Below are 21,974 nucleotides of genomic sequence, written 5' to 3' on the forward strand. Positions count from 1 at the left end.
CGTGGCGTTTCATGAATGCTGGTTTTGAAGGTGTTGGTATCCAGGATGGCTGCAACGGTGGCGGGAAGGTGGTTCCAATCTTAGCTTGTGCTAGGGATGAATGCATTACTACAAAGTTTAGTATGTGAAGACGGCACACCAACTTTGAAACTATGGTCAGAGCGAGATGATATGTACGACGGTTGGGTGATAAGCTGTTCTTTCAACAAAGGGTTGTGGTGGTAGATTTTATGGAATAGTGAAAGGCAGAAGCATCTACGACGGAAAGAAAGTTCTGGCAAGTTAAGTGTTGTCTTCATTGAGGTAACGCGCTGCACGATTTTGAATGGCTTCTATGCTGTTTATGAGTGCAATGTTAGCCGGGTCCCAAATGGCGCATGCGTATTCTAGTTTGGAGCGAACTAATGTTTTGTAGAGAGTTAGTTTCAGTGACGATGGTGCGGATGAGAAGTTTCGGCGCAAATAGCCCAACATGCGATTGGCATTGCTACATATAATGTCGACATGCATGTGCCAGGAAAGGTTGCTGGTGATGTTTAGTCCAAGGTATTTGTACGACAAGACAACTGAGAGAGGGCTATTATTCAGGAAATATGTATGCAGATTAGTAGTATTAGTACGCTGTGATACCCGCATGCATTTACATTTGCTTAAGTTAAGCTTCATAGACCGCTTCATAGACCATAACAGAACGTTATTAATGTCGTCTTGGAGTTTACGAGAATCATTGAGGTCAGTAATTTTATGATATATAACGCAGTCATCAGCAAAAAGTCTAATAGTTGAAAATTTCACACAGGAAGCAAGATCATTAATATAGATTAGAAAAAGTAGAGGACCGAGAACCGACCCTTGCGGCACGCCTGACGTTACCACGAGGAGCGCAGACGACAAATTGTTAGCGATTACGTATTGTGTTCTATCAGCAAGAAAGTTTTTAATCCAGTCCAGTACTAGCGGGTCAATGTTAAGAAGACTAAGTTTATAGATTAGTAGGTTATGGGATACGGTATCGAAGGCTTTAGCAAAATCGATAAAGATGCGATCGGTGTCAAATCCTAAGTCGGTGTTAGAAAAGAGGTCGTTAGTAAAGCAAGCTAGTTGCGTTTCGCAGGAGAAGGATTTCCTAAAGCCATGCTGACTGTTGTTAAAAAAGGAGTTCGTCTCAAGAAAATCAACTATGTGGGAATATTTTATGTGCTCCAGAATCTTACAGGGAATGCTGGTTAGTGATATGGGGCGGTAGTTTTCGGGACAATGTGTGTTACCTGATTTGTGAACAGGAACCACCTTCCCCACCTTCCAGTCGCTTGGTAGTGATGAGCAGTGTAATGATTGTTGGAATATCCTAGAAAGAATAATTGATGAATACAGTTCAGTACACTTTAGTATTTTTGAATTAATTTCATCTGAACCCGCCGACGAAGATATTTTCAAATTACCGATTAGTTTTCTAATGCCCACCCAGTCTATAAGAATTGAATCCATAGGGGTATCATAAACTGTCGTTGGAGGCGGCAAAAGCATAGGTGCAGCATCATGAAAAAAGGAAGCAAAGATATTATTAAAAATTGTGCAACACTGATCACTTTGAACAGGGGTGTTGAACTGGGACAATTGTATTGCGGCTGGTGTATTACCATGAACAACATTCCAGAATTTACGTGGGTTGACATGTAAGTATGATGGTAATGTAATGTTGAAAAATGTTTGCTTAGCTTGGGAAATAGCGCTACAATATTCATCGTTGATGCGGTGATATTCGGACCAACAAATGGGGTTGTTAGTTTTTTGCGGAACGAAATAACCATTTTTTCTTGTTCCGAAGACGGCGCAAGGCGGCCGTAAACCAAGGCGACTGGGGATTACAGTGTACTTTTCGTTGCGGAACATATTTTCGAATTAGGAATAACAGTTTGCATTTATAAAGGGTCCAGTTTTCTTCAAGTGTTCGTTGGTCGAAATCGGGCATCACTGCATCCATAAAATGCTCCATTTCTTGCGTAATTGCGGGAATATCAGCTTTGGAATAATCGCGAATTGTCTTAACCTTCTTTGTGTAAGAAAAGCGTGTTTTTAAATCAAACTGCAGCAATGAATGATCACTTATCCCAGGAAGATAAGTTAAGGAGGAAACTAAGTCGGGGGTAGTAGTCAGCACTAGGTCAAGTCTGTTAGAAGATGTTGGAGTGACTCGGGTTGGTCTGTGGACCAGCTGTGTTAAGTTGAAGTCAAAGCACAAATTTAAGAATTCAATGGACTCGGCTGAAGTACGTTTAAAATTAACACAGTCAGTCTCCCATACTATATCTGGAAAATTAAAGTCCCCCAAAATAAATAACAGAGAGTTGGGAAACCTAACAATCAATTTGTTAAGGACATCATGGAAATCTGCAGAGAATGTAGAGGACGAATTTGGTGGTCTATAACATGCACAGAATATAAAGGGACGGTCTGAAATGCTGACGCGCACACAGACTAATTCTAGGGGTGATGTAATGTCAATAACAGATGAATTTAGGTTATCTTTGATGGCAATCAAAACGCCCCCTCCTGACCGGATATCGCGGTCACACCTGTAGATATTAAAAGTACTTTCGCAGTCGAATATTTCACTGTTATTTATTTTTGCGGAAAGCCAAGTTTCAGTAAGGACAATGACGTCAGCGGAGCAAGAATCGATAGTTGAAGATAAAGCTGTTTGCTTGTTGGAAACGCTACGCACATTAGTGAAAAGAACAGACACGCCATTTTGACAAGGTCGACTCGAAGATAGCTATGCAGAATGAGAGGAAGGATTTATAGGACCTGTGGCATCGTTATTTACTTCAGCGGCGAAATCGGAAGAATGAAGTTCGCAGATAGTATCGGTGACAGAAGAATACACATAGGTTTTCTTGTTCATGACTAATTTATTTGTCCGCAAAGAAAATGATTGCCCGCTAGCTTTCCCGAATTCAATTAGTTTCTTTCGAGATTGGCGTGTAGCCCTGCAGAAATCTTCTCCCACCGATACTTTTGTGGCCTTTAGTAGGCCTTTTAGTGACAGGATCTTTTCTCTCGTCTTGAATGATGAAAACTTGATAATAATGGGGCGAGTCTTGCCGACCACAAAAGAGCCAAGACGATGTGCCCTAGCAATCGCTTCGTCAGATATGTCTAATTTTAGATGGTTTTTAATAAGATCGCGCACGAGGATTTCAGTTTGTGCCCATGTTTCCGAAGCGTTATCAACAACCCCATAGAACAAAAGGTTGTCCCTCCGGGATCGATCCGTCAAGTCGTCAAGCCTTGATTTTAATTCAGAGTTTTCGGTACTAATGGCAGTAGTAACTATTTTGGATATGTCCGTGGGAGGCGTGGAAGATTGAAGTGTTTCCACAACTGCTTCAAGGGTTAGCAATCTGGTTGACAGGTCCGACACTTTGTGAGTGAGGGCTTCTTGGGTTGCTTTAAGTTCCGAAAAGGAACGCATTACGTCTTCATGACGGGACTCAGCTAAAGCGGATAAAGCAGCAATGGCAGCAAGGACTGGGCTAGTTACATCATCAGGCCCAGGATTCATCTCTACATCCCCGCAGAGAACGAGCAGTTTAGAAACGTGCGCACAATCACAAAAAATGGTATATAACACACTCGGGCACGGCAGGAGCAGCAAAAAGACGTTATTTGAACGCTTGCAATGCAGTGACGGACTGCCACTAACCTGCACATAGAAGAAGGAGACATTGAGCGGCGAGCGCATTTTGGCTGCTCCTCCGTGCCCACTGAAGGCGGCTAGGCCGTGCCAGTCCTTTAAGTAGTGGCACCGTTGTGAGGTTGTGTGTGACGTGTTGAAGAGGGAGGCGTGGCCGGTCTCGTGGCGATGACGACAGCAGAACCCACACTGCTCGGCTGATGTCGAAGATGGAAGCACTCGTGCTGACGATATCTGGTAATCAGCAGCTTGTGGTACCAAGCCTAGCGATCCGCCAAAGAAGAAAATCTGCACATAGAAGAAGGAGACATTGAGCGGCGAGCGCATTTTGGCTGTTCCTCCGTGCCCACGATATGAAAGCAGAAAGAGATTTTGAGCAACAACATTGTCGCTGCTCTCCTGTGCCCACTGAAGGCAGAAAGCCGATGCAAGTCCTTTAAATCCCGGTAGCAAGATACTGTCGGTGGCAGTGCTGATGCCATGCTTGACCATGAAGGGAAGGCGGTACTAGGACAAAGCTCGTTGCACCGGTCACAATCGCTTGTTGCCGGAGGTATCCGGAGCAGTGATGATAACGGCAACGGTGTCGATGCTGGAGCAACTGGTCCAACCGCAAGCACAGGTGCGGATAGCCATCTGAAAGCAGAAGGGGATTTTGAGCAACAACATCGTCGCTGCTCTATTTACATATCTGGCTGTCTTTTCTTTTTTTCTAGACATAGCAGGGTGTAATGTCAAATACAAGTTTACAAAACTGAAAGAAGCACAACAACAAAATAGAAGCAATGCTAACACTACACAGAAATATGGGTAAGACAAATAATATGAAAAGTATAGGTTGTAAACTATCAAGTGCAAGGTTAAATAACTTAAAGAAAGAAAGCAAAGCAGCGACAGAGCAATACTCACATACAAATACGGCTAGGTAGCTCTTTAACAAATGTTTCATTTGGAAAGTTGCGCAGTGCACATTCGAGGCTGTTCTGTATCTTCATGGTTTCGGGAAAAAAAATGAATATTTAATGTAACCGTGGTGGCATCTAAGCGGTACAGTGTTTAAGGGGTTAGTGCAGCAAGGTTGATGATGGGTAGATTGATTGATCAGAGTGATAGGCACTTGAATTTGTGACAATGCATGAACAGTCTTATGGCAGCATGATAAGCCGCTTACACTGTGTGACAATGCAACACTTTAGGTGCTTGTTTTGGGTGTCGGATTAGGGTGCACATCAGACGGCACGCATGTTGCCATTACTGGACACAAGTGATGACACACGGTGGCCACAACAGCTGTTGATAGCAAGCTGATGCTGGTCAATAAAGGTAAAGGCATGCTTGAGCAGCGAATGCGGTCAGCCAGCGAATGCGGTCAGCAATTCTAGCAGGCACTCCTCACCCTTGAAGTTTACTCACATGACCTTCATATTTATGTACCCTAAATGCACTTGGCACATCACAGCAATGTATGTTATGCCATGATATACAGAAAAGGTTAATTAACATTACCAAATCGTTTAAGTTGTTAACAAGGAGACCTTTTGGTTCAGAAATGTTAGGTTAAAGAGGAAAATAATTTGAGCTGTATTAGGGAAGTTTTTTTTCCACAGTAGTACTAAAAAAGACCATTCTTTCCATTTTGAAGAGGCGTGGTCAACAAGAAAAGGTGCAAAAACTGAGTACAGGCTATGATGCTGCCTTGAAGTTCCCGCACCAGCTTGCCGCGATGTCAAGGATTTTGAGTGTGTGCTCGGGCCTAGTTCAGTTTTTACTGGTAAAGACGGACTGAATTGCATTATTCCAGATGGCTGAACTTGGCATGGGCACCACACTGACGCTGGAATTTCAGCATGAAATCCAACAAGCTCAGCTGTATACTTCCAGCCATTGTATTGCCACAAAATTAACTAACATGTAGCTTTGAAAGAATACCTTGTCACTCGAAACTGATTTTGTGTAACTCTTTAGTGTCCCTTCAACTGCTCACATGGTCGGTGGATGATGCAGCCCCTGACCAGTCAGGATAACAGATGCTTTCATGCGGAATGATTTCTTTTTACAAATTGAATTATTGCAGCTGCCTCACACCATGGACTGCACACCCACCAAGGGGGCTCAGTAGCCTTAAAATTGTGCTGCTGAGCACAGTGCAGGGATGTGCATACTGTACGTCGCTTCAAATCTTGCAAAGAAGTATTTGCCCTCATTGCTGCCCTGCCTTTGCTCACATTTTTCAGAAGGATCATATTTTATGGTCTATATTATGGGCACAGCCTGACTTCTAAGAAAAAAAGAAAGTTGCTTTCATCTGCATTCCTCTTATGCACTCCTAAGGGTTTCGTGGAAACCGGTCTCCAAGGGAATGCTTTTCCATGTTGCAGACAATGGAAGTGAGATGTCCGCCATGTTTTAAACATTGCATACTGCAAGGCAAAAAATCAGGCAAGTAGCAGTTCCAAGTGTTATACTGAATGATCTGGACCATTGTATCCAATCTTTGTGCAAAACTGCAGCAAGAACAGAGCAGTAGTAAGTGTGAGATATTTTTCATTTTAACCAAAATATGCAGATCCCTGCAGGTGGTTTCCAAAACATAGCAACCATGACCAAAAACATAGACTGTTAGATTTTTTTTTTTTTTTTTGCTCGGAGGCAGCAGTCACAGGCATGGACTTTGGCTCCACCTACTCCTGGCCATAGACCAATGTGGGTGGAATGAAAAATGCTTGTCGTATGAAATGGCTGTTAGCTAGGCTTGGTGCAACAACAATGTACCAAGCATGTGACGCCCCCCAGGCATAATGTTCATTCGCCGCCAGGCTCAGTGGCCTGCTAAAGCTCGGCAGGCAACATTGGTCACCGCACCACAATAAACACCAACGAGCACGGCTGCTCGCCGGTTAGTCATCGTTCAGCACGACCACGCTGCGGAGCGTCCGTCTATCGGAGGGTGCCTCGAGCCCTCCCTTGTTCACGAGCCCGGGTGGATCGTGACATGACAAACAATACAGTAAACCATGCAAACACATGACAAAGATTTGTATTTGCACTGTTTATTAGGTGTGCTGATCTTTGAGAACACGTTAAGAAATACCAGGTGACCAAAGTTAATTGGAGCCCTCTGCCGTGGCACCTGTCATGAACGGGGGGTGGGGGGGGGGGGGAGGGAGTATTCTGTAAGAGTCCATCTACTGGAATGTTCATTTTGGCTGCTGCGAAAGTGCTGGTTGGCTGGGCTGGAGTACCAGTATACGAAGGTAGGCACCCCCGGTCAGTCTCCTTCTTGCTGGCACTGCTCCAGCTGATCTGAGAAGCCAGAATGGTCAGTCACACACTTACACAGTACTCCCTCAGATGGGATGTAAATTTTCATAGCTAAACTTTTTCGTAATGTGACCTGATCTGACAGCTCTCCCCACTAGCCAAGCTACATCTGAATGGCACGCACAGACTGTCATTTCAGGAGTTTGTATGCTGACACAGGTGAAGCCTGCAATATGCTTGGCACTGTACACACAAGGAAAATGAAGCCATTGTAGGCCTAAAATACGAAGAGCAGACGGGACACCACAATCGCTACACTCATAACTTATTTTATGGGGTTTCACCAGCTGAGCAGAAAGACATACAGAATAATGCACATGTGTAGTAGCTCATCACTCGTCATGTAAAAAAAAAAAAACTTAAAGAAAATATCGCACTTCGAAATAGGAAAATAGGCATGTCACTGACACAATCTGTGCCCCTTTTTGTGATATGGAAAGCTTCCCAAAGTTTGCATGGAGTAGTACTTTTGCATTCATCTTAATTGCTCTACAGTGGCTTCAACAAATATCAACCAACTCGCCCAAGAACAATTTACAGTGAAAATGTACTTACGGCTGTCTTTGTTTACTTTGGTCCTGTCTCCAATGTTGGCAGGTGGCAGCAGTTGCGGCAGCTGCCAAGTTCGTCGCCAGCTGAGCAGCCGTCACGGCGTGAACTGACAAGTGCGAGGCTCAACAATGGTGCCACAGCTGTGTCACCAGTGGCAGAACACAGCAGCAGCATGGAAACGGCCCCACACTATGGATCAGATGCACACTGCCCCATATGCCTGGCTGAGCCCCGACACCCCGTGGAGACCAACTGCGGACACCTCTTCTGTGGTGGGTGTCACACTGGGTTGTTGCCCTGGCCAGAAAGAGTCTTACAATATAACCGAGAGAGAAATCTGGTGCCACCGTTTATGCTAGTTTCCTAACAGGCAGTGTGCCTTCGTAGGAACAGTGGTATCCGAGTGTGGTGATTGGCCTAAAACATGAACATGGCTGCACAGATAAAGGTTTCTTAAAATAAAACCTGCATAAAAGGTTCTCATTCACCCATATTACATCTTTCATTAAGCTTTACTCGCCTGATGTGCCAATTTGTGCGAAGCAATGCAAGAACAGACTACAAACTGTTGCAAAGCGAGGGTAGTCCTTTTCTGACCTCAAACTTTGGCAAACCACTGATCTTTCTTACGTTTCATATAATTGTACATCTAAGCACAAGTCCTCATGATGGAATACAATGTAATAATAAAAATAAATAGCGTTTCACATGCTATTTTTGAAAAAAATGAACCAGTGTAACAGACGAAACAGTGCTAGCCAAGCGTGTCTTCAAGGTGTTCTGGCTCTCCAAGAATGATGCCCATCCAAGGCCTCTACATCCCGGTATTCCCATCTATACACCGATGTCATAGTGCCAGCTTTCTCTCTGGGTAATACTGTAGGAAACTTACCGTATTTACTTGAATCTAGGCCTGCGTCGATTGTAAGCCGACCCCGGTATGTCTGAAGACAGAAAAAATAAAGAAACTTACCTCGAATGTAGGCCTAACAAAAAAGTGATGACAGTGTTCACAAAATGAAAATAGCATTTATTTAATATGAATATGCCAACCTCACTCTAAGTTATCATCGCCACTAGCCAGACCACACACACGCCTGCGGATGTGCGCAAGCTCGCGTCGGCGTGCCCATGCATGTGCAGACAGTGCAGCATGACTCTCACGCATCGAAACACGGCACAATCTCAGCTCTTCTCTGTTATCGCATGCTTATTTTCCTTGTTGCCATCATCTCCTCGTTGCGGCACACGCAAAAAGCGTTCCCCGTTACCTCTCCAACGACGGACGTTTTAAGTCTCACCCGGCTTTGAACGTTTTACGGTGCCTCTGTGGCTAGCACACCTTTTCGTTTGAAAGTGACACTGTATTGGCATCGCCTGTTTGGTGCCATTACGGTAACGCCACGCTATGGGCCACGTCGCATGCCGATACATCCCCAAACAAAATTGCATACACCCTTCGGGTCATATCTTGCCACACAGCAATGATCGTCATGTCTTGCCCGCATTTCCTTGGTGTATTCTGTGGTTCGTTGTTGACGGCGAATTTCAGCAAGAATGTCATCCGCGAAACTGTAGCCTTCGCCGAGTTTGTTCAGAATATGAGCAGACGATGCCGGTGTGCTGCGTACCTGGCTGCATAGGTGGCTATCGGAATGATGTCGACAGTTCGGTGCGCCACTTTTTCTGTACTGCCAGCAATGCGACGCTTTGCTCGTCATGGAGCAGAGCGATTCCTCGTGCCGACCGGGAACTCCCTGCGATATCCACGGCATGCGCTTATGCCCTTGCTCCCGCGTTCGTCGTCGTCATCCACAGCTGGCTGCGTTGCCGTTCATCATTGCAGCATAGAATTCCACTTCTGTCGTCGTTTATGGGTAGGCAGCGTTTACGGGGGCATGAGCCATTGCTTAAAGGAGTATGAACCACTCATTTTCTTACGTAACGGTCACATCTGATTTTGAAAAAATTTCGTTTCAAAGAATCACAAGCGGCAAATGGAGGACGAAGGCTGCTAACTACGCCGCCGAGCAAACTCGAGACATCGAACGCAAGTGACAACGGCGGACTGCGGGCATACCGTCAGTGATGTCGTTCTCTCCGTCGCAGCCGATTGTGTGCGTAACCTCATAATTGAGAAATACTTTAATTAACCCTCGGGATTAACCCAGTGATAAACATGGGCCGCACGTCTCAGCTTCACTGGTTAACCATGTTCACGGAGTGGAAAAGCCGTTTTTTTTTTTTTTTTTTTCGTGGCTTGTCTGTTTAAAGACTGACCTCATCTTTCTTTTTGTAGCGCTTCTTTGGCGCGGTGAGAAGCTTCGATGCGGATGAAGATCATCCTACAATCACGCACTTTGGCCAGATCTTCAGGCTCCTGAGCCTAAACTGATTGAAACGTTAAGAAACTGCGCGAAACGTTAAGACGACAGGAAGAAACACACATTTAGCAACGCAGCTTCTGTGATTCGCTGCATGCGTTTCTTCCTTTCGTGCAGTTTACCCTTCTTTCAGTATGAACCAACTGGCCCAATAAATCTTATTGCTGTGGGTGGATACCGTCTTCTCATCGTATCACTAATTCGGACCAGGGAGAACGTCAGCGAGCATGAAACAAGCGCAAACGGCCCGTCCGCCCGAGCTCAAGGCTGCGGCGAGGCGTCTGCAGTAGAGCTCGATGGAACGGCGCTGCCATCTGGCAGCCGTCACAGAAGAGGCGACAGCGGCTGTAAGCGCGCGGGCGGAGAGTTTTACAACTGAAGCTAGTCTAATAACGTTGGCCATGCCCCCAAAACGTCACTGTATACTTTGTTGAATCATTCAGATGGTGATGTAAACAAGCTGAAAGCTGCCCTTGTGTGTTGGTAAACCTTCGATTGTTGACATACCAGACAACCACTCACCCAGGCGTTGCCCAGGCTGCACATCAACGTCTTTGTTGATGCCCAGCCAGACGAAACATTGTGTCACCAGATGTTGCGTGGCCCAGATCTTGAGGTTTATGAAGGGCATCAAAAACGGTGCTTCGGAAATTGAGTGGAACGACTGGATGTGGAGAGCATGTGGAGACATCACAAAGAATAGGAATGGCGCAGGGTTGAAAATGGACATCACGCAGGTGTAAGGTGCCACGTTTCTCATGAATCGCAACTACCTCTGTATTGTCAAATGGTGGTGACGTTGAAGAACATAGTAGCAAATACTGTGAAAGACAAAACTAACTTTTATTGGGCGAACCTGTGCCCACAAAACAGGCTACACTTATAGCACAACCATAGCGACGAACACGGTCGGCGATCGTCGAAAATCTGATCAACGGGTCAAGAGCGTCGGCTTTTATACATCAATCGTCGAATGTTGCAGACTAATCGTTGGGACCCGCGTGCCTTCCACAAAGTTCTACACCATTCGCGTCAGGCTATGAAATCAGATAACATAAGGTTCGGCGGCAACAGAAAGCGGATAGAAGCATCAATAACTTTCCAGAAACTTCGGATACATGCAGGCGCGTCCCGCGCTGTGCGATAACATTTGTTAGGCGGCGAAACGTGGTCGCCCGATAAAGATAAGTACACGTGTCAGTATCATCTTGTTGTTGGGCAGCAAGTGCAGAAAAGTCGATGCTAACCGGCTTGTCTGTAGTGATGGAAGAAAGGCAGTGCGTCCACTGCAGCATTGTCCCTTCCATGCACACGCCCCACGTTCATCGTGAATTCCATGATGAAGACGAGATAGCGGTTTCCCATGGTGAAAATTTGATACAATTTCACCGGACAGCATAGGTTAAAGGTTTGTGGTCTGTTTTCATGTGGAACTCTCGACCCTCAAGAAGGTGTCTAAAGTGACGTACAGCCATGTACATTTCGAGGAGTTCTCTTCCGAATGTGCTGTAGCAGGTCTCTATGAATGAGAGCTTCTGAGAAAAGAAGGCAAAGGGCTACCAGACATTATTTGCGAACTGTTGAAGCACAGCAACAACAGCAGCGTCGGACACGTCGGTCATGAGCCATAGTGGGGCTCCTGGTCTCGGATGGACGAGAAGGGTTGCCTGAGATAGCTTGGTCTTGATGGTGTCAAAAGCGATTGCTGCTTCTGGAGACCAGGTGAGTTCAGTTTTGGATTTGTGGCCCTGGAGCATGTCCATTAGGGGCTGGAGAAAAATGGCACAGTTAGGGATGGAGCGGTTGTAGAAATTCACTAGGCCAAGAAACTTGCACAGCTTGTGGCTAGCACCTTCCAGCCTATTGTCTGGTAAATAAACTTTAATTTGAACTTGCTTGTTCACGAAAGAAAGATGGCTGAGGAAAATATTGTATGGCCTGGACTTTTAACAACAAGGGACAAATGCCGCCATTGTCTACACAGTGACCGATGAAGTCCAACTCAAGCGCACTGAATTCGCACTTCAGCCTATTGATGACAAGGCCATATTCGGCGAAGTGATGAAAGAGATGGCCCAGATGTTGGATGTGGTGTTCCATGTAGCGGCTAAAGACAAATAAAACGTAGATGTTCGCGAAACAGAAAGGCACTCCTTTTGTTTCTGTGTTGATGAATCATTGAAAAGTTCGTGCAGCATTGCAAAGACCAAAAGGCATGTGCACGTACCCGAAGAGTCTAAATGGCCTGATGAGTTCAGTCTTGGGAATATCTGCTGATTCTACAGGAACTTTATTTTTATTTTTTTTTATTTACAGAATACTGCAGGCCAACGTGTGACCCAGGCAGGAGGGAATACGTTCATACAGTAATGTAATTAAATACGTTCAAAGAAAAGAAGTGCATATGAAATATGAAATACACGGAATCATATGAGGTACATTGAAGGATGATATAAATACATAAAAAACACATTCTACAAGCATACAATGCAAGGGATTGAATTGAAAGAAGAGAAATATTTACAGTACCATTTACACAGGTTTTTGTTTTTTTTTCATGCTAACACGCATGAAAGTACTGATGTGGTCACACGTTTATTTGAAATGCAGTTTTTCAATGGCATGTAATATGTTATTGGACAGGGATACATCGGTCTGCAGAGAGTTCCAATCATTTATTGTTCTAGGAAAGAAGGAATATTTAAAGCAATTTGTACGCACGAAAATAGGGGTTATTTTGTAGGGTGATAATTTCTGGTAGCTCTAGCAGGTAGCGGCTGGAGACAGGGTGAATGACCAAGTTGTAGTTCCCTTTTCCAAAGGCGGAAAAGCAGTGTTAGGCGTGCTACCTTCCTTCGGGATTCTAGGGTGGCAATATTATTTTCATTAATCAATTGAGAGGGGGAGTCATAACGTCCATAACAATTATATATGTAGCGGACGGCAAGCCTGTTTATGTTTTCCAGTTTTTTAATATCTTTCTTCGTGAATGGGTCCCAGATGACACAAGCATATTCTAATCGTGACCTTACGAGTGTGTTGAATGCCAATTGCTTTACGGATGGAGGAGAATGTTTAAGCTTGTGTCTCAGTATGCCGAGTTTATGTCGAGCAGACGCACAAACATTATCAATGTGTTGCGACCAGGTTAGACGATTGTTGATGGTTACACCCAGATATTTAAAGGAGTCTGTTTCAGAGACCGCGGATTGATTAATAGTGTATTGATATGTTAGAGGGTGTTTTTTGTTGGTAATGCGCATAAAAACCGTTTTTTCTTCATTAAGTTTCATTTCCCAGGTGTCGCACCAGTCAGAAATCGCAGCAAGACTTTTATTCAGGATCACTTGATCATTGGCATCTTTAATCTCTTTGTAAAGTAAGCAGTCCGCGAACAATTTAATACTCACACTATTGTCTATGCATGCTGTTATGTCATTAATATATACTAGGAAAAGTAGCGGTCCGAGCACGCTTCCCTGCGGCACTCCCGAATTTACGGGGAGACATCCAGAGTAATGGCCCTCAACATCGATGAATTGTCTGCGCATGCTCAAATATGCACAGATCCAGTTTACAATGTTAGGTGGAAACCCATAGTTGCTTAGTTTTGTTATCAAACCAAAATGAGAGACCCTATCGAAGGCTTTGCTGAAATCGAGGAATATAACACCAACCTGTCCGGCTTTATCAAGAACGGAGGCAAAAGCGTAGATGCTAGAGAGAAGCTGAGTAGTGGTAGACAGCCCCTTACGAAAGCCGTGTTGGCACGGGGACAGAATAACACGTTTTTCAAGAAATTCCGTCATGTAATTTGAGATAATATGCTCTAAAAGGTTGCAAGATGTAACCGTCAGTGATATAGGGCGATAGTTTGATAGTAATGTAGGGTCGCCTTTCTTAAATACAGGCACAACACGAGCGACCCGCCAGTCTGATGGAATGATGCCACAAGATATGGACGAGCGGAAAATTACGAGAAGAAAATGTGAAAGCCACTCGGCATAGCGACGAAGAAAAGCATTAGAAATGCCGTCAGGACCGCATGTCTTTATTGTGTTTAGATTTAAGAGCATAGAAAATATACCCTCATATGTTATAAAATCAGAATTTACGTTTTCCACATCTTCAGCAATGACCGGAGAGCACTGATTACTCAGAGAAGATAGAATGGAAGTAATGATTAAATTTGGATGCCTGGTGTTGCTTATCTTGAATTATCTGACCACCAATCTTTAGGTGATCAAGAGCTTGCCTCTTCTTATAGTTCAAATGTCGCCAAAATGTTTCAGGGTCAGTTTTAAGAAAGTGGTAAGCCTTCACCAGGTCGATCTTGGAGAATATCAGTGCTCCGTGCAATGATGCAGAAAAATCTGCAATGTGCGGCAGTGGGTAATGCACCATTGTTCAGCTTACGGTGATCTCTGTGTGGCTGCCATTTTCCAGGCGATGCCTTTAGCACCACATGCTGTGGAGATGCGCAAAGGCTTAATAAGGGCTGCATGTTCCCAAGTTCAAGCATGTGTTCAAATTCACTGCGCGCGATCTTCCAGCGATCAGGTGGTAAACAACGAGCTCGAGTGTGGGCGGGCAGGCCGATTGTAATGATATGGGAGTGATATCATGTTTTACCGGCAAATGGATGTTGGCCAGTCGTAGAAGGGGTGGGATTTGCTCAAGAAGTTTCATGTAGACTGACTTCGGCAATGTACGGTTGACTGCCGGAAGTGGCACTCGCGAAGCTATACCGCGCATTTGGATTTTGTGGCGGATGGACGTGCTTTTCGGGGCTCCGTGGCGACGACGAAATCATAAGTTTTTGTGCATGCTTTGAGCTTGCTTCTGTTTTTTATTTGCTGGTTTTTCGCATTTAAATAGTAATTGGGGGGTTTTCCTTTTCTTTCCCTTTTTTTGTCTCTCGTATTTCGGGTGCGCGGGTGTGCTTCGTGTAAATTTGTTTCGCAGAATGATTAGAGCGTCCTTTTGTGCCACGTGTTCCAACACGTGCAGCCGGGTGGGACGTTGAGTGTTTGTAGTCTTTAACTAGTAGCTTGGAAGTGGCAAGACAAATAGCTATTAGCGGTTTTACTGTGCGTGTTTGGTAGAAAAGTGAGAGCGTGGCCGCGTGGTTGAGCGCGTGCGAGAGCGTGTCATACCTTCGGTCTTCGCGAAATTGTTTATTTTTGAAACAGTGGTGACAGTTGCTCTGTGGCATTTTGAGGATTTGGATCCTGTGCGTGTCGTTTTTTTTCTAAAAGGCACGTGCTCTGCATTGATATAGTATTATAGTATTTGCAAAAAGCCGTGCAATACATGGCGAGAAAGCCGGTAAAGCAGGCAGTATGGGGGGGGGGGGTCCCTCAAGGCAGATGAAGAGACGGGTGAGAATGGAGAGGGCGTAGAACCAACCGGCACACAATGTGATGTCGATAATAGGCTGCAGAAAATGGAGGCTTTTCAGGAAGAGCTTCTCAAACAGGTGCAAGAGCTCAAAAATGAGCTAAACAGTGAGCGTGAGGCACGGAAGGTAGTTGAAAAAAGGCTTGAAGCAGCCAAGGAAAAGCTGAACAGGGCCGCCATTGTGAACGACAATGTGCGTGACAATGGAACGCAGACCCCCACCGCGACATGCGAGGGAGGGTCAGAGAAATACGTTGAACGCAGGCAGGGTGATGAAGGGTTAGCTGGAAAGAGCAGCACCTACCTTGAGGCCGCTACGCGGAAAAAGCAGGAGCCCAGGGGACAATCCCCCTTGTCGAGTCTGAATCACGCGGAAAATGACAAAGGGAAGCAGGGAGAGGTAGGAGAAAGTGAAATGGTCATTATCGCTGGCGATTCAAACCTGGCTGGGTGCTCAAAAGCAATTGTGGAGAGGGTGAAAGGCGACAGAGGACTGGTGGTAGGGACATTTTCAGGGCGCACACTTGGTTCTATCATGGAGCGAGCAAAAGAAAAGCTCGCGGAAAATGCCCACGTGCGCAACCTCGTCATAGTAGCAGGTGGGCTAAATGACGTCCTAAACAGGAAAGGGCCAGGACTAGCCCAACGCTTGGTGAAGGGGGTGGACGACTTGCGTGAGCTATCCCCTCAGGTGCAGATCGTGTTGTGCACGGTACCGGAGGTGCCTGTGCTTGACAGTCACGTACAAAGAGCCGTAGTGGCTGCTAATGAGGCAATCTGGAAAATGAGCCGAGAGAAAGGCTTCGAGGTTGTCGAAGTAAACAGGGAAGTGAGAAGTTGTGGTGGTTTTAAACGAGACGGGATCCACTTCAATTACAGGTTAGCACGAGAAGTGGGCTGGCGACTTGGTGGTCGCGCTGTTGCTTTTTTAGGGGGCCCGCAGGCGCTCAGGAGGTCAGAGTAGATCGTAATGAAGAAGGTCCCCTAGGGGAACATCAGAAGAGCATCGCCGTCGATAATAGAAAAATGAGGAAAACAAGAAAAAGAGCTTGCCATGCAATAGGCTACATAAACATGCAGGGCGGCAGAAGAAAGGAAAAGTGGGCAGAGATTGAGGAGCAGTTACACAGAGAGCAAATAGGGGTGTATGCGGTTACAGAAACGCACCTTAGAGACTCAGAAGAGCCGCCAGTTATTGAGAATTATGTTTGGGAAGGGTGCAACAGAACTAAGTCAGAAAGAAAAGGAGGGGGAGTCGGAACGCTCATCCATCAGGGAGCCAAATGGAAAAGAGTAAATTCACAATGTCAAGAGCATCTTTGGTTATCAGGTACAATGAGTGGGAAAGAAACTTGGCTGGGTGTTACGTATTTGTGGACCAGAAAAAATTGCACAGAGAAGAATAAAGAGTTAGTGGAATGCATAAGCGCTGATATTAAGGGTTTCGGGAGTGGGGCTGAAATTGTCCTATTAGGTGACATGAATGCCCACATACAGGATTTAGATGGCTATACCGACAATAACGGGAAGTCAATGCTGGACCTTTGTGAGCAACATAACCTCGTGATCGTGAATACAGGGCCTAAGTGTGAAGGACAGGTCACGTGGGCAGTGGGAAACCGGCAATCAACCATTGATTACTGTCTGATGACAGAAGGAATTCATGATAAGTTGAGAGAAATGGTCATCGATGAAGAAGGGTTTAACAGCATAGGGAGTGACCATAAACGCATCATATTGAAAATGGGATATGTAGTTGGGAAAGAGAGCAAGGAGAGCAAAATGCCCAGTCCAAATTTGAACGCTGAACAAATAGCAAATACAATCACTAGAGTTGAGGAAGAACTTGGCAAATGGCCAAGTAAAGAGTGGGAATATGGTGAGCTTCTAAGTGTAATAACGACAGAAATACGGAAAGAGAAACAACACGTTCATTGGAAAGGAAAAAAGAAACCAAAAAGCTCGTGGAACAAGGAGATACGAGAAGCGATCGCCGAACGACAGAAAGCATCCCGATAGCACAGGCAGGCAAAGAAGGCGCAGTTGTCACAGGATGAAGTAACTAGTAAATGGGAAATATACCGGGAGAAAAAGTCTATGGTTCAAATACTGGTGCAAGCAAAATTAAAAGGTGAAAGTGAACGTTGGTTGTCAGAAATACGTGAGAAAAGGAAGGCCGCACCTAGAATATTTTGGAACCACATAAAATTATTAGGCAGGAAGTCAACAACAATACAACAACATATCCTAGACGAAGATGAAAGCAGACTGGAAGGAGAAGCTGCAATAAATTACATCCGAAAAATAACAGCCGAATCTTTCTGTAGTATAGTGTCGCCCCCTGTCAGATCTCTGTGTCATCGTACATGTATGTTTTGTAGTTGTTTAGCTAGATGGCGCACCCCCCTTCTGTCATGTGACGAGCTTGTACCAATCGGGAGGTGTCATCTAGCGTGTGAAGCCTTTATAAGTAATAAACAGCCGCGGGTCGGCGGAGTCTTCGTTCCGGTTTTCATCGGGAGCAGTTAGCTCCGTGTCTCCTTCACTGCGCCGGCGCTAGCCGCGCGTTCGCCCGTCGGGGCCCCCCGCTTGCCTGCCGCTGCCGACACAACATCTTTTGGCGACGAGGATGGGATTCCCGCAGCGGTTCCGACCGAAGCCCCGGGAAACCAACGAGCTTCGTAAGTGAAGCGACCCTTTCCGTGTCCGCACGGCAGGCAAACGCCGCCGACGCACTTGGCGTCGCGAGGCTTCCGAGCCTAGGCCTTCTCGCCCCCTTTGTTCTTCCTTGCCCATTCCTGCGGCGAGCTCCGGCTTGCCTCCTGCACTGTCTCCTGCACGCTACCCGGCATGGCTTTTACGGCGAACCTTCCCGTTTTTCTTGAAGTGCCCGGCCCACCGTTAATTCCATGGCATCGATGGAAAAAAATTTTTCAGGCCCACCTCGAAGCGGCCGGCGGTGGCGACTGGACAGACGCGCGACGAGCGTCCGCGCTCGTCAGCGCTCTCGGGCGTGAGGGACAACGGAAGTACTTTGCAGACAAGGAGCAGGAAGCAGCAAGGCAGTTAACCAGCGCAGCGTCAGCTTCAAGCGAAGCAGCAAGGCAGTCGACCGGCGCAGCGTCAACGTCAAGTGATGCGGTCCCGCCAGCGTCAGAGTTTCCGAGACTCTTGCAGCGGCTTGACCGGCTGTTCGCCGAGTCAACAAATGTCCTGGCGGAAAGGCACGAATTCACCAGTCGAAAGCAGTTCGAGGGAGAAGGATTCCTGGAATTCGTGACCGCATTGAAGGAGAAGGCGGTACAGTGCAACTTCGGCACAGCCTACAACGAGCGCGTCCGAGACCAAATTATACATGGGGTAGCGAACGTCAGCGTTCGCGAAAAGTTACTGGCTCATGGCGAAACCCTGTCCCTGGACAAGGCAGAAGAAATTGGACGCTCGTTAGAAGCCTTGCATCGAGCGAACCGCGCGTTCGGCTCCGAAAATGTTCGAAGAATCGAGGCATCTCAACTTGGCGTTCCGTCGACGGGCCAAGATGGCCGACTTCTTCCGGTGAGCCGCCAAGATGGCCGACGTAGTCCGGGAGGCCATGAAGATGGCCGACTTCTTCCGAGAAGCCGCCGAGACGACGGACTTCTTCCGAGAAGCCGCCGAGACTGCCGACATTTCGCACATGGCTCCTCCGGGAACCGTGGTGCATGCGACCGGTGTGGCAGCGCGAAGCATATTGCAACGTACAGGAATTGTCCAGCAAGGAACCGGCGGTGCAACGCCTGCCACACGTTGGGCCATTTTGCATCAGTATGCCGAAAAACCCGTACTGTTCAACACGTCTCTTCCGCAGAGACGCTGTCTTCAACTTCCGCGGGACAGCCGTCCGCGTCTGTCTTGACGGTGAGCACTTTGGAAACTAAAAAGGATTTACAAGTCCCAGTCGTAGTGAACGGCGTCTCCATGCGACTGCCGGTGGATACGGGAGCGTCTGTCTCATTGATGACGGCCGAAGATTTTGGAAAGCACTTTGGTCGACAGCACAGACTGTCACAAACAGTGGACTTGAAAAATTTCTCCAAGCAACACATCGACATTCAAGGCCTGTTTCAAGCCACTGTCCAGTTTTTCCAAAAGTCATGCTCCGTCACGTTCCACGTAACGACTACAGGAACATCACTGCTGGGTTTAGACGCCATCCAACGCTTGGGCATACAGATCGACGGTACGTCGCTGACATGTCGTCTACCATCGCTTCCTTCAGTACAGAGCCCCACAGGTGTGCCTCCGGGTTTTGATCACCTTTCCAGTGACGAGTTGGGCCTCGTCAACAACTTTGTGCACCGAATTCATCGGCAGCAAGATGCGAAACCAGTATCTTCAAAGTTGCGCCGACTACCCCTGGCTCTCCGTGACCAGGTCACACATGAATTGCGACGTCTCGAGGACTGCGACGTCATCGAGCGCGTCGAGGCTACCGAGTGGGTGTCTCCACTCGTGGTGGTGCGCAAGAAGGATGGAACCATGCGGCTCTGTGTAGATCTACGAGAACAGGACAGTCTTGTGTCTCAAGTGCAAGAAAGGGTCTTGCAGAAACAGTCGCAGACTAAACAGTACGTAGACAAACGTAGAGGTGCTCAGGCAACTCGTATCAAGGTGGGAGACACCGTCAGAATTAGATTTAACAGGAAAGGAATTTTTAAGTACAGTAAACCTCGTAAAGTCAAGGCCCAGATAGGACCATCTACTTTTCTACTCGGTGATGGGCAAACGTGGCATGTGTCTAAGTTAACCGTAGTGATGAAGGATCCAGCAGGTAGTACACTGTGTACAAGTGATAGAGACTTTTTGTACTCATATTCAAACTTGGATAGTCATTCCGATGACTTGTCTGTAGTGACAGCGTCTTCTCATAGTCATAAGCTTCAGTTAACTTGTGCGTCTGACTGTATCACTTCCGAGTCTACACAGTCAGCAGTCGTCTCTGATTCCGTTGGGGAATTGGTAGCCTCCCAGGACTTGTTGGGACGTCGAGAGGAGCTTCCTGGGCAACCCTCTCCAGCTTTGAGCGACAACCACATTCAGTTTTCCAACCAGGGGGAGGTAAATAATAGTGGGACGACTAGGTCTTTAAAGTCGACCGATACGCGTCGCAACCCCCAAAGTTCTTCTGAGGTACGCACGCGTCCTCATCGTGACAGAAAACGGCCTCCGTGGCTCGATGATTTTGTTTCTGTAGTGTAGAGTGTATTTCCGTCTTCAAAATGCCACGGCTAGGGGCCTCGTTGAGAGTCCACATGTTTCATTAACACAGGTATAAAATGTGCTCCTTGTTGCGGTGCAGTGAGTTTTGTGCGTGTTCTTTGTCAGACTTAGTGACTGCCTGTGTTTTGGTGCCCAAGACTGGTGCACGTGTATGTGAACTTGGGCGGGGATGGATTGAATTTGTTGTGGACTTAAGTGCGTGCTTTGTGTGCGACTGGTGCGCGTGTGTGAACGTGGGGGGGAACGAACTGAATTGCTTTTGCACTTAAGTGCGCGCCTTGGGTGCGCGTTTCACTGTATGCTTGCTTTGTTTCCAGGGGGGGATGATGTAGTATAGTGTCGCCCCCTGTCAGATCTCTGTGTCATCGTACATGTATGTTTTGTAGTTGTTTAGCTAGATGGCGCACCCCCCTTCTGTCATGTGACGAGCTTGTACCAATCGGGAGGTGTCATCTAGCGTGTGAAGCCTTTATAAGTAATAAACAGCCGCGGGTCGGCGGAGTCTTCGTTCCGGTTTTCATCGGGAGCAGTTAGCTCCGTGTCTCCTTCACTGCGCCGGCGCTAGCCGCGCGTTCGCCCGTCGGGGCCCCCCGCTTGCCTGCCGCTGCCGACACAACACTTTCCAAGGCAATGACGAGGTTGTATTTGAGGAAAAAAAGAGCATGAAAGAGACCCAGGAAAAGGAGCTGGTTCTGACAAATTTAAACTGGAAGAAAGCGGAAGAGAAAATTCCTAAGCGCACAGCCACAGAGCTAGACGAGGTTCCCGTTAAGCTGATAAATGAACTAAGACCAAAAAGTAAGGAAGCTCTGGTGAAAACAGTGGAAAAAACTTTAAAAGATAGACGGATACCAGACAGTTGGCGACAAAGTAGAATGAATTTAATTTATAAAGGTAAGGGGGAGAAAGACAGAATTCACTCGTATAGACCGTTGACCATTACATCGGTAATATACAGGCTAGCAATGCAGGCAATCAAATTAAAGCTTCAAGCATGGACAGAGAATAATGGCATTTTGGGAGAGCTTCAGAATGGCTTCAGAATAGGTAGGCGTTTGGACGATAACTTGTTTGTTCTTACTCAGTGTATTGAAATATCAAAAGCAGAAAGCAGACCGTTGTATGTGGCCTTTTTAGACATTGCAGGAGCCTACGACAATGTAGACCGCAACATTTTGTGGGATATTCTGGAAGGGGAAGGCTTAGGTAACGATTGTATACAGCTTTTGAGAGAGATTTACCTAGAAAATACCGTTTGCATTGAATGGGAAGGGATGAGGAGCGCGGAGAAAGTTCATATCAACAAGGGACTGAGGCAAGGGTGCCCTTTATCCCCGCTGCTGTTTATGATGTACATGGGG

The 21,974-nt window shown here is 46.5% G+C and overlaps 3 protein-coding genes across 3 annotated transcripts in view; 2 read left to right on the forward strand and 1 right to left on the reverse strand.

Annotated features, from left to right (window-relative positions):
- LOC140214169 (uncharacterized) overlaps positions 1 to 21,974 on the reverse strand; it is a 145,167-nt gene that overhangs the window by 41,018 nt on the left and 82,175 nt on the right. The gene's annotated exons all lie outside the window — the stretch shown is intronic.
- The window catches only part of LOC126517479 (E3 ubiquitin-protein ligase RNF170-like), a 92,752-nt gene that overhangs the window by 28,663 nt on the left and 42,115 nt on the right, over positions 1 to 21,974 (forward strand). Inside the window, exon 2 of the mRNA XM_050167204.3 lies at positions 7,616 to 7,842. Within this exon, the coding sequence (XP_050023161.1) occupies positions 7,616 to 7,842 (227 nt within the window). The remainder of the gene's footprint in view (positions 1 to 7,615; positions 7,843 to 21,974) is intronic.
- On the forward strand, positions 17,832 to 21,133 carry LOC140214230 (uncharacterized). Its single transcript, XM_072285583.1, has 2 exons — positions 17,832 to 18,035; positions 18,292 to 21,133. The coding sequence occupies exon 2, from the start codon at positions 19,312 to 19,314 to the stop codon at positions 20,590 to 20,592; it is 1,281 nt and encodes a 426-aa protein (XP_072141684.1). The 5' UTR covers positions 17,832 to 18,035; positions 18,292 to 19,311; the 3' UTR covers positions 20,593 to 21,133.

The sequence above is a fragment of the Dermacentor andersoni genome, chromosome 11, assembly GCF_023375885.2.
Source record: "Dermacentor andersoni chromosome 11, qqDerAnde1_hic_scaffold, whole genome shotgun sequence".
NCBI lineage: Eukaryota > Metazoa > Arthropoda > Arachnida > Ixodida > Ixodidae > Dermacentor > Dermacentor andersoni.

What these genes read in the sequence shown, in the direction of transcription:
- LOC140214230 (XM_072285583.1), top strand. Translation starts at nt 19,312, where the DNA reads ATGCGACTGCCGGTGGATACGGGAGCGTCTGTCTCATTGATGACGGCC.